Genomic DNA, 13,091 nt, shown 5'->3' with positions numbered 1-13,091 from the left:
GTTGGGTTGCTTTCAGGGAAAGGTTTGCATTAAATATCCTGGTTTTTGGTACTTTGTCCTTGGCAGATACTTGCATCTGTTTGTCTGTATCTTCAAGTTTAAGTGGCTAAACATCTGTTGCATCTTTTATTTCCTTTTTTGTGTGCCTCTGCCTCCTCCCTGCGCATGTTTCTATACTCAGATCCTGGTTCCCCTAAGAAATGCAGAGCTCGCTTTGGCCTCAACCAACAAACGGACTGGTGCGGCCCATGCAGGTGTGTATGACAAACTGTGGCGTCTGCTTCTGTGGCTTTCCTTCCTTCACTCTTCTGCATGCTCATACTTTTAACATGCTTGCTAGTCTTAGACAATAAACACCAACTTCTGATTCTCGTATGGTTTTATTTGGTGCTTTTTTTTTTTGCACAAAGGTGCTTGTGCCTGTGAAAGATTATAGAAAAATGTAGTCAATAAGAGCCCCACCGATGACTTAATATCTGCCACTTCTGGCTCCATTTAAGATGCATTTCATCAGCCCCAATGCTCTATGTATTAGGGCCGAGGCCTGGCCACACAAGTGGCGCGTCCCAGCAGGTAACGTGTTCCTCAGGGTCTGAATATACAGTGGGGCAAAAAAGTATTTAGTCAGCCACCAATTGTGCAAGTTCTCCCACTTAAAAATATCAGAGAGGCCTGTAATTTTCATCATAGGTACACTTCAACTATGGGGGGGGAAGAAGGAAATCACATTGTAGGATTTCTAATGAATACATTGGTAAATTCCTCGGTAAAATAAGTATTTGGTCACCTACAAACAAGCAAGATTTCTGGCTCTCACAGACCTGTAACTTCTTCTTTAAGAGGCTCCTCTGTCCTCCACTCGTTACCTGTATTAATGGCACCTGTTTGAACTTGTTATCAGTATAAAAGACACCTGTCCACAACCTCAAACAGTCACACTCCAAACTCCACTATGACCAAGACCAAAGAGCTGTGGAAGGACACCAGAAACCAAATTGTAGACCTGCACCAGGCAGGGAAAACTGAATCTGCAATAGGCAAGCAGCTTGGTGTGAAGAAATCGACTATGGGAGCAATTATGAGAAAATGGAAGACATACAAGACCACTGATAATCTCCCTCGATCTGGGGCTCCACGAAAGATCTCCCCCCGTGGCATCAAAATGATCACAAGAACGGTGAGCAAAAATCCCAGGACCACACGGGGGACATAGTGAATGACCTGCAGAGAGCTGGGACCAAAGTAACAAAGGCTACCCATTAGTAACACACTACGCCGCCAGAGACTCAAATTCTGCAGTGCCAGACGTGTCCCTCTGCTTAAGCCAGTACATGTCCGGGCCAGTCTGATGTTTGCTAGAGAGCATTTGGATGATCCAGAAGAGGATTGGGAGAATGTCATATAGTCAGATGAAACCAAAGTAGAACTTTTGGGTAAAAACTCAACTCATCGTGTTTGGAGGAGAAAGAATGCTGAGTTGCATCCAAAGAACACCATACCTACTGTGAAGCATGGGGGTGGAAACATCATGCTTTGGGGCTGTATTTCTGCAAAGGGACCAGGACGACTGATCCGTGTAAAGGAAAGAACGAATGGGGCCAAGTATCGTGAGATTTTGAGTGAAAACCCTTCTATCAGCAAGGGCATTGAAGATGAAACGTGGCTAGGTCTTTCAGCATGGCAATGATCCCAAACACACCGCCCGGGCAACGAAGGTGTGGCTTCATAAGAAGCATTTCAAGGTCCTGGAGTGGCCTAGCCAGTCTCCAGATCTCAACCCCATAGAAAACCTTTGGAGGGAGTTGAAAGTCTGTGTTGCCCAGCGACAGCCCCAAAACATCACTGCTCTAGAGCAGATCTGCATAAGGGAATGGGACAAAATACCAGCAACAGTGTGTGAAAATCTTGTGAAGACTTACAGAAAACGTTTGACCTCTGTCATTGCCAACAAAGGGTATATAACAAAGTATTGAGATGAACTTTTGTTATTAACCAAATACCTTTTTTCCACCATAATTTGCAAATAAATTCTTAAAAAATCTGACAATGTGATTTTCTGGATTTTTTTTCTCTCATTTTGTCTCTCATAGTTGATGTATACCTATGATGACAATTAAAGGCCTCGCTCATCTTTTTAAGTGGGAGAACTTGCACAATTGGTGGCTGACTAAATACTTTTTTGCCCACTGTAATTGGAGTGGGAGTTGGTGCAATAGTATCCAAGTAAAATATATACATTCATGTGATTGTAGCTCTATGCCATACGTTCTGATAGAAGAGAACTTCGCTTTATTGCACTGGGTCTTTTCTGGGGAAAAAATCCACTATCCACTGGCCGATTAGAATCTTACTAGAGTGCATTCTGTGCCTACATGCTCCTAAATCCAGTACCACTTGGGTACTGTGGTAGTGACGAGAAGCCCTGTACCTGTGTCCCAGGGCAAGGCTGCATACAACAATAACAGGAGAGAAGTTGGTCTGACCCTGGCACATAAACCTTCTGGCCAGACCCCTAGAGGGGAGATTTATTAAAACTGGGGAAAAGTAGAACTGGCTTAGTTGCCTATAGCAATCTATCAGATTCCACTTTTCATTTTTAGGTAGAATCTAGTTGCTATGGGCAACTAAGCTAATTTTCCTTAGATGTTCTATATGTTATGCTTATAACAATCTCCATTAGTCAGCACAATTGGGTTTTTGGACTTTTGAGATACTTTATATTATTCTGTGCATAAGACATTTTGTCCTGGGTTTGTATTAGAATGACACAGAAGTATTTAAGGATTTGATTTGCCATGTAGAAACTTTTCCAGACCTTTTGGCACCAGATGTTTACATGCCATCAAACCAACTGCAAAACTAGATTAAATACATACAATCTACTGTAGATTATCCATAAAGTTCTTCCTTATTATTTTCTTTAAGCTGTTATGCCATATTGATGTAAAAAAAACAACAAAAAAAAAGACATCATATAGTCCATGACAATACCTTTCTTACAAAGCTAGAACAAGTCCTGTACCTCACATGGATCCAGAGATCTCCACATTCACTGCTACAATTGTTCTGCTAGATTATCTTCAGCCTGGCAGCTGAGGTAACATATCCTTTCTGCTGGAGCTTTCTCCATGTAACTGCCACAGCTTCTAACAGAACATATGGCTGGTGGCAGTTAAAGATTTAAACTGAGCACGCTCGACCAGTTCAGTGAGACAGACAAAAAATAAGGAAAAGAACAAACAGCAGGTGGCGCTATACAGATACATGTTGTTGAATAACTCATTGGCTATACTATATTATTAATTGCATGCAATTACAAGAGTATTCCGATCCAGTGTAATAGTGCATCCATTGGCCACATGTATTCAGCTGCACTGTGTGGTTCTGCCCTGTCATATCACTAAGGCTCCTTTCACACTAGCGTTCGCTGGTCCGCTCGTGAGCTCCATTTGAAGGAGCTCACGAGCGGACCCGAACGCAGCCGTCCAGCCCTGATGCAGTCTGAATGGAGCGGATCCGCTCAGACTGCATCAGTCTGGCGGCGTTCAGCCTCCGCTCCGCTCGCCTCCGCACGGACAGGCGGACAGCTGAACGCTGCTTGCAGCGTTCGGGTGTCCGCCTGGCCGTGCGGAGGCGTGCGGATCCGTGCGGATCCGTCCAGACTTACAATGTAAGTCAATGGGGACGGATCCGTTTGAAGATGCCACAATGTGGCTCAATCTTCAAGCGGATCCGTCCCCCATTGACTTTACATTGAAAGTCTGGACGGATCCGTACGAGGCTATTTTCACACTTAGCTGTTATATGCTAAAAATAATGCAGACGGATCCGTTCTGAACGGAGCCTCCGTCTGCATTATTATGAGCGGATCCGTTCAGAACAGATCCGCCCGAACGCTAGTGTGAAAGTAGCCTAAGTGGTTTAAAGTGAGAGAATTTATATCCAGTGAAGAAAGTACACACAGCAATACAGACCTAGATACAGAAGATGAAGAGTCTCTTCAGTAGGAAGAGAACTACAAATGTACTCTCTATTTAGTTATTAAAGTAGGCTATGATAAAGGATGTCCTGTCAAGTTTTAACACACTGACCAGTTAAACCTGTTCGCCAAGCTTTAGTAATTACTGGCTACATTGTACAAAAAGCGTTCCTTGCTTGTGTCGTGTGGGAACCAGTAGACGGAGAGAGGATTAGCAGCAAGGTTCTTTCATGCCCCAATTACCGTAATAACTGTTTATTACTCAAAGGTGCTTCAAGAAACTTTGTGGTGTAAATCAACTTTTTCCATCTCAGTACAGAGAAGGTCACAAAGTGGGAAATGCACTAAGCAACATAAATTTTGCAAGTCAGGATATGTTAAGACAATTGAAAAAGTAGGGTTAATACTTAATGGGTCATTAAAGGGGTTGTCCCATGACAGACTTATCCTTTATCCACAGAATAGAGAATAAGTGTCTGTTTAGTTGGAGTCCAACCACTAGAGCCCCTGCCAGTCATGAGAATGGCGGCCCCATATTCCCTCATTTAAATGAAGTAGTCTTGCATGTGCGCTGCTTCTCCATACAGCTCTGTGGAATTGCCAGAGATAGCAGAGTACAAGCACTTGTCTCTCTCCACCAGTCTTGTAGCATTCAATAAAGCAGTATCACACATGTGTAACCACCACTCTATTTAAATGGGAGAACACTGGGCCCTGATTGGCGGGGGCCCTAGTGGTTGGAGCCTGCCAGATTCTTATTCCCTCGCCTGTCTTGGTCATGGGACAACCCCTTTAAAGTTTCACTAAATAAACAGATTAGTTTTCTAGTGAAATATTATTCTCAATATACTTTTTGTATCGGTTCCTCATGGTTTTTAAGATCACTGCTTGCTGTCATTCAGTAGAAACCTTCATTGATTACATAGACAGTTGGGTCCATATAATTTGGACACTGACACAAATTTTGTTTTTATTACCTGTTTACTAAAACATGTTATTAGTTCTATAATGGACATGAACATAAAGTCCAGACTTTTAGCTTTGATTTGAGGGTATCCACATTAAAATTGGATGAAGGGTTTATGAGTTTCAGCTCCTTTACATGTGCCACCCTGTTTTTAAAGGGATCAAAAGTAATTGGACAATCGACTCAAGGGCTGTTTCATGGGCAGGTGTGGGCATTTCCTTCATTATTTCATTCTTAAATAAGCACATAAAAGGCCTGGAGTTGATTTGAGGTGTGGTGTTTGCATTTTGAAGATTTTGCTGAGAAGTAAACCATCGGTCAAAGGAGCTCTCCATGCAGGTGAAACAAGTCATCCTTCATCTGCGAAAAAAGAAAAAACCCATCCGAGAAATTGCTACACTATTATGGCAGTGGCAAAATCTACAGTTTGGTACAGCCTGAGAAAGAAAGCAATGGTGATCTCAACAATGCAAAAAGACCTGGATGCCCACGGAAGACAACAGTGGTGGATGATCGCAGAATAATTACCATGGTGAAGAGAAAACCCTTTACAACAGCCAACCAAGTGAACAACATTCTCCAGGATATAGGCGTATCAATATCCAAACCTATCATAACGAGAAGGCTGTATGAAAGTAAATACAGAGGGTTCACTGCACGGTGAAAGACACTCATAAGCCTCAAGAATAAGAAGGCTTCAAGACTTCAGGCAGTCATTGCCAACAAAGGGTTTTCAACCAAGTATTAGAAATTTACTTTTTATTTACAATTATTTAATTTGTCCAATTACTTCTGAGCTCCTGAAATGAAGGGATTGAGTTTAAAAAATGCTTTAGTTACGCACATTTTTATGCAATCATTTTGTTAAACCCACTGAATTAAAGCTGAAAGTCTGAACTTCAACTGCATCTGAATTGTTTTGTTCAAAATCCATTGTGTTAATGTACAGAACATAAATTAGAAAAATGTTGTATCTGTCCAAATATATATGGACCTAACTGTATGGGCTAAAATTCAGGTCATGTGGCACACAGCTGCACAGCTTATTAACCACCTCCCATCCAACCGTTGACTATAAACGTCCGGGTGGTGGATCTCTATCTCTGAATGGACGTTTCTGAACGTCCATTCTACGATGGCTCCTGCACACTAATCGTGCAGCTGCAGAGCGGGTTGCCCGCTGTCAGTGACAGCAGGGCAACCCAGAGAAGGCAGGGACAGTTCCCAGGTGTCCCTGCCTTCTAGATCGCTGTATACACAGCGCTCACCGCCTCTCTGGGGGGTGTATTTCCCCTGTAACTGGGGCTACTATGTCAGCCCCAGTTACAGGAGAAATTAATAGTGAAAAAAAAAAGTGAAGTTAAATGTCCCCCAGAGGTCTTGTATGACCTTATGGGAAACGCAAAGTGTAAAAAAAAAATAAAGTGTTTAAAAAATAAATAAAAGTTTTGCATGTAAAAAAAAAATTCACCAATTAATAAAAAAAATTAAAATAGAAAAAATAAATAAAATAGACATATTTGGTATTGCCGCGTCCGTAACGACCCGCTCTATAAAAATACCACATGAGCCAACCTGTCAGATGAATGTTGTAAATAACAAAAAATAAATCACCTGATGCACCCTGTCCGATAAACGCCATAAAACAAAAACTGTGTCAAAAAATTTGACACTAAGGGTCCATTCACACATCCGCAAAATGGGTCCACATCCGTTCAGCAAATTTTGCAGAACGGGTGCGGACCCATTCATTTTCAATGGGGCCGGAATGTGCTGTCATTTTCTGTTATAATGCCGGCGATGTGCGGTCCGCAAATTGCGGAATGCACATTGCCAGTGCAATTTGCGGATCCGCAGAACACTTACGGATGTGTAAATGGACCCTTACTAAGACAATCAGTTAAAAAAATTAAAAAACTATGGTTCTCAGGCTATGGAGACACTAAAACATCATTTTTTGGGTTTCAGAAATGCTATTTTTGTGTAAAACTTAAATAAATAAGAAAAAGTATACATATTGGGTATCGCCAGGTCCGTAACGATCTGCTCAATAAAAATGTCACATGACCTAACCCAATGTTTTGGTCACCTTGCCCCATAAAGTGTAATAATGAATGATCAAAAAATCATATGTACCAAAAAATGGTACCAAAAAAACGTCAACTCTTCCTGCAAAAAACAAGCCCCTGCACAAGAAAGTAGACCTATTTGATATAAGTACGTCCATAACAACCTGGTCTATAAAAATAGCACATGATCTACCCTGTCAGATAAATGTTATAAAAAATAAAAACAGTGCCAAAACAGCCATTTTTGGTTACCTTGCATCACAAAAAACATAATATAGAGCAATTAAAAATCATATATACCCCAAAATAGTACCAATAAAACTGTCACCTTATCCCGTAGTTTCCAAAATGGAGTCACTTTTTGGGAGTTTCTTCTGTAAGGGTGCATCAGGGGGGCTTCAAATGGGACATGGCATCTAAAAACTAGTTCAGCAAAATCTGCCTTCCAAAAACCATATGGCGCGCCTTTCCTTCTGCGCCCTGCGGTGTGCCCTTACATCAGTTTACGACCATGGGGGTATCCACTATGTAAGAGCTACAAAGTGACTTCAGACCTGAACTGGTCCTTCAAAAGTGGGTTTTGGCAATTTTCTTAAAAATGTTAAGAATTGCTTCTAAATTTCTAAGCCTTCTAATAAAATGACATTTTACAAAATTATCCAGACATGAAGGTAACATATGGGGAATGTTAAGTAATAAATATTTTATGAGGAATCGCTTTCTGTTTTAAAAGCAGACAAATAAAATTTTTGAAAAATGCTAAATTTTCAAAATTTTGGGTAAATTTGGGATTTTTTAATAAATAAAGGTGAAATATATTGACTCAAATTTATGACTATCATGAAGTACAATGTGTCACGAGAAAACAGTCTCTGAATGGCTTGGATAAGTAAAAGTGTTCCAAAGCTATTACCACATAAAGTGACATATGTCAGATTAGCAAAATTAGGCCTGGTCAGGAAGGGGGCAAATGGCCTCGATGTGAAGTGGTTAAAAGACCCCATACTGTAAGGCCTCTTTCACACAAGCGTGTCCGGATGCGTCCCGGTGCATTGCAGCAAACTTGCGTGAGTAGGTACGCAATTGCAGTCAGTTTTGCATGCGTGTGATAAAGTACGCAATTGCAGCATGTTTTGCACGCGCGTGATAAAAAAACAACTGTGGTACCCAGACCAGAAATTCTTCGCAGAAGTTCAGGTTTGGGTTCAAGGTTGTGTAGATTGTATTATTTCCCTTTATAACATGGTTATAAGGGAAAATAATAGCATTCTGAATACAGAATGCATAGTAAAATAGGGCTGGAGGGGTTAAAATAAAATAAAAAATATTTTAACTCGCCTTAATCCACTTGTTCGCACAGCCGGCATCTCTTCTGTCTTCTTCTGTGAGGAAAAGGACCTTTTGATGATGTCACTACGCTCATCACATGGTCATTCACATGATCCATCCCATCACCATGGTAATGGATCATGTGATGAGCGCATTGACGTCACCACAGGTCCTTTACCCGGCTGCGCGAACAAGTAGATTAAGGTGAGTTAAAATATTTTTTATATTTTTTTAACCCCTCCAGCCCTATCATACTATGCATTCTGTATTCAGAATGCTATTATTTTACCTTATAACCATGTTATAAGGGAAAATAATAATGATCGGGTCCCCATCCCGATCGTCACCTAGCAACCGTGCATGAAAATCGCACCGCATCCGCACTTGCTTGTGGATGCTTGCGATTTTCACGCAACCCCATTCATTTCTATGGGGCCTGCGCTACGTGAAAAACGCACAAAGATGAGCATGCTGCGATTTTCACGCAACGCACAAGTGATGCGTGAAAATCACCGCTCATGTGCACAGCCCCATAGAAATGAATGGGTCCGGATTCAGTGCGGATGCAATGCGTTCACCTCACGCATTGCACCTGCGCAGAAATCTTGCCCGTGTGAAAGGGGCCTAAGGGCCGCTTCACACGAGCGGATGCCGTGCGTGGCATCCGCTCCGTGAAAGAGTGCCAAGACCCGCTGCAGACTGCAGAGGCACGGAGCAGTAACATGACTGTTAATGCTCCGTGCCTGTCTGTGATCTCTTTACTACGAAATCACAGTGACAACTGTGATTTCGTAGGAAAGAGATCACAGACAGGCACGGAGCATTATCAGTCATGTTAATGCTCTGTGCCTCTGCAGTCTGCATCGGGTCTTGGCACTCTTTCATGGAGCGGATGCCACGCACGGCATCCGCTCGTGTGAAACGGCCCTAACTGTAAACAGCTGTACACCTATAACCATCAAATGACCAGGACAGATTTTTATCCCCTGAAAGTAAGGGCCTATTCAATGATGGCAAGAAGAGATCTTGAAAATCATGACAATTTGATAGTGTACTGGAAATGTATAAAATTAATTTTGTTAGATTATGAGTTATTTACAAAGGCTGTGTACAAAAACTTTAAACTTTTTGCCTTTCTCATATTTACACCAGAAAACAATATGGCATAAATGGCACACACATCACATATTCTTAATAAATTTGGCAGTGGGGGGGTGTTTAATACTAAAACCGGATGTGAAATGCCAGTCTTTAGTAAATGAGCCTTAATTAATTCATTCTTTCATTAATAAATTTTATTTTCTGAAAACAATTCTATCTTTGGGGGGCATTAGGGAATTATATTCTGCTTCCCAAATGTCTCCTTTTACATGCAGGAGAAACTTGGCATAATAGTGATCAGCAGACGGCAGCACAGAACTCTAGCCCTGTGGCTTCTCTTCGACTGCTTTCAGCAATATGCAGGCAACATTTCTGGTGAAAGCTGAAGGGCTTCACTGTAACAAGGATCTGCTTTTTAAGGCAGTCTGTCAGCAGTTCTGATCTGCTAAACTACTGACAGCACTAGGTATGGGGACAGCTAGGGTGACGCCGTTCATCACTTTTGTCTCTGTAATAACAGTATATGTATCAGTATGAGAAGACTGTAGGATTCTGCCTTTTTTATAGTTTTGGATCTGTCATTAGACTATGCTGCGATCTAAGGGCAGCATAGTATGGGGACGGGTCTGGTGTATTCATAAAGGTCCACCCTTCTTCACGGGGATTGACTGCCTGCGGTATGTGCAGATACACTGCTGAACGGGGGGAGTGCTCTTATGGATACTGCACCCGATGTATTGTATCTGTACTGACCAGCTCATGCACATCTTTGCTGTTTTCTCTCTTCAGCCCAGGTATATACCCGTTTGTGTAAATACAGGTCTGGTGTATTCATGAGGTCCGCGCTTCCTCCAACCTTCTTCACGGTGATTCTATACTAATAGCTGATTAGCTGATATTAATTCTCTACTTGCAGTTGTGTATATGATGCAGTGTAGCCAGAGTGCATTGCAGTAGCAGGTAGATCTACCACAAGGTTGTCTATTTAGCTAAAATATACAGTAATACAGCATCTATAACGCATCTAACATCCACGGATAGCCATCTGTTTGCTTGTGAATAGGAATACAGTACAGAATCTTTGTCTTCACACGAAAGAAAAGTTATATTCTAATGTTTTCTGCTAAATGTATTGATTTCAGTGTGTCTGTACTGTTCTGCCTTTATTGTGGTCAAATTCTGCCAACATGAGGGCAGAACTGCCAGGATCAGAGGTTTCAATGTCCACCTCTGCTGGGCTCCCTCTAGGATCTGTGTGTATATCATCAAACCTTAAGGCAAAGTAGTCTGTGACAGAAATGTATATCCGGGTGCACCCCTTGCCATAGTCCTTTTTTTCTTACTGACAATTGCTATGATAGTTTGTAGGATCATCTAATGTTTTTATTATGAGCAAAAGTGGAAGATTTGCCCATGAGAATGATCTGCAGTTAGATTTGTTAAGGTTCTATGTCATCAGTTCTTTCCCCAGCAGCGGCCTTATTCAGATGTATGGCCATCATTTTAATCCAAGGGTCGCTCAAGTCCTCTAGAATGGGAACTGCTTGTACATATAAAATTTCTACCTTTGCTTACAGTGGGGGGTCCTGATCAGGGAATACCCCTCTATGATATACACCATAATAGGGAATTTGTAGGTAAAAAGCAGAGTAAATCCCAAAAGGAACCCCTTGAGAGACCATGAGAATTCCAGTCTTTTCTCATGTATTCTATGTAGACATACTGTACTGTATGAGTATGATGGACACATCCCACATATATGGACAGCACACAGACAGTCTTCTGCGGCCACAGCGGGTGTTTTATGGGATGATATTTGTTGATAGATGTTTATTCTGTGTGTTTTATACAGTATTTCTTATATTTTGCTTCCTATCGGTATATGAAATGATGGCCTTGCCCTTTATTTACAGATAACTCTCTTCACTGTTCTTAGGAGGAAAAAGAAGTGCATTCGGTACTTACAAGGAGAAGGACGCTGTGGCAGCCCACTTTCTTCCGATGGAAGTGCTGTAGACTCGCCTTCCCCTCCAGTGACTTCACTCCAATGCATATCAAGTTCTGCTTATTCTTCTTGCAAGCTTACTATCCCAGCTGATTCTGCACAAAGTGAGCAAAAGTGTTCTCTGCCCGCTTCTATTAAGGCCATATCTGCACAGGTAACTACTGGACATAGAACCACATCTCATCCATCGAATGCCTCTGAGGAGTCCGTGGCAGGAGTCAGTCCTACCATCTTGGCAACATAACGTTTTGATGGGCTCGCCCTCCCCCTTCCCTCTGCCGTTGACTATGCTGCATTGGACACTTTTCTGAGCCTATATACTGAGACTTTCTGAAGACAGAGCTCCAGAACACAGTTTTGTCTACCATCATCTGAATCAAAAGAGAAGAAGAGAGTAGATTTTCTGAGGAACATTGCTTTGTTTTTCTCCTTTATGCTTATTTTTTATTCTGCCAATGGACTTGTTTAACTAATCTTTCTGAAATCCTATTTTTATTTTAATGACAGGACAATCTGTTCGTTCTTGTATTTCCAGAAGTATATGTATTTCTGTATTGTTTACAAATGTTTGGCCAAGCAGGATTTATTAAAAAATAGCACTTGAAGCACATATGCATTTGTCTGCTAAATGTCATACGATATCATAAGGTAATCCGTACCTGGCATAAAATGGTATAAGGTTCTTCAATTTGGTTCTGATGACTATTTTTAGGTTTTCATTAGTTTGTCCATGAAATGTAATTGTGTATAATCATTCGGCAGGACTGGCTTCAGACAGGATATTTGAAGGAGATTGCTCATCGATCACACCCCCTGCAAGTTTGACCTGAAATAAATGTTTTTGTACCACATGAAGCTGGCCCTACATATGGGAGAACTGCCAGCACTATCTCTTTTAATCCCCCTATTAACATGCATGCTCAGCCAACCATGTACAGTATGTATTGTGAATGAGAGTGGAGTGGCTTATGTTCTCTTGAACAAAAGGATAGGACATGTTGAAATCCATGCTTGACGCTTCTCTCCCCTGGTATCTGCCAAGGCGGGATGACCTCATACACATCATATATATATATTGAATCCTGCCAAATATGCTAATTCTGTCAATATACATGAAATGTAATAAGTAACATATGCGTTGTATAAGTGCATTGTACCTGACACATATTATGGCCACTTCTGTAGTGATAGCTACTCGTGTATGGACAGTTTGATGTTAAAAGGGTTTTCCAAGATTTTATTTTTTAACTGAAGACCTATCTTGTGGATAGGTCCTAAGTATGTGATCAGTGGGGGTCCAACACCCAGGACCCCTGCCCATCAGCTGTTTTGAGAAGGCAGCAGCAATCCTGTAAGCCGCGCTGCCTTCTCACAGCTTACCAAGCACAGCGCTGTACATTGTATAGTGGCTGTGCTTAGTATTGCAGCCCAGCCCAATTCACTTGAATGGGGCTGAGCTGCTCCTAGGCCATGTGATCGATGAACATGTTGTCACTGGCTTAGGAAGAGCAGAGAGAAGGCCACTGAGCTCACAGGATCAACGCTGCCATCTCAAACAGATGATTGGGGGGAAGTTACATAGCCGGCACTAATAGAATATGCCTATTCTTGTCCGCAATTGTGGACAAGAATAGGGCATTC

At 41.7% G+C, this 13,091-nt stretch overlaps 1 protein-coding gene across 9 annotated transcripts in view; it reads left to right on the top strand.

The window, feature by feature from the left end:
* TCF7 (transcription factor 7) overlaps positions 1-12,060 on the top strand; it is a 165,912-nt gene extending 153,852 nt beyond the window's left edge. For 4 of the 9 annotated variants that reach the window (XM_044280933.1, XM_044280928.1, XM_044280935.1 and 1 more), the window contains 2 exons: positions 182-254; positions 11,359-12,060. In XM_044280933.1, the coding sequence (XP_044136868.1) occupies positions 182-254; positions 11,359-11,362 (77 nt within the window). In that variant the 3' untranslated portion in view covers positions 11,363-12,060. The remainder of the gene's footprint in view (positions 1-181; positions 255-11,358) is intronic. The other 5 variants (XM_044280927.1, XM_044280934.1, XM_044280930.1 and 2 more) reach the window with 2 other exon arrangements.
* Positions 12,061-13,091: the final 1,031 nt, after the last annotated feature.

This window comes from Bufo gargarizans, chromosome 2 (assembly GCF_014858855.1).
Source record: "Bufo gargarizans isolate SCDJY-AF-19 chromosome 2, ASM1485885v1, whole genome shotgun sequence".
Lineage (NCBI taxonomy): Eukaryota > Metazoa > Chordata > Amphibia > Anura > Bufonidae > Bufo > Bufo gargarizans.
This window is presented reverse-complemented; position numbering and strand designations above follow the sequence as displayed.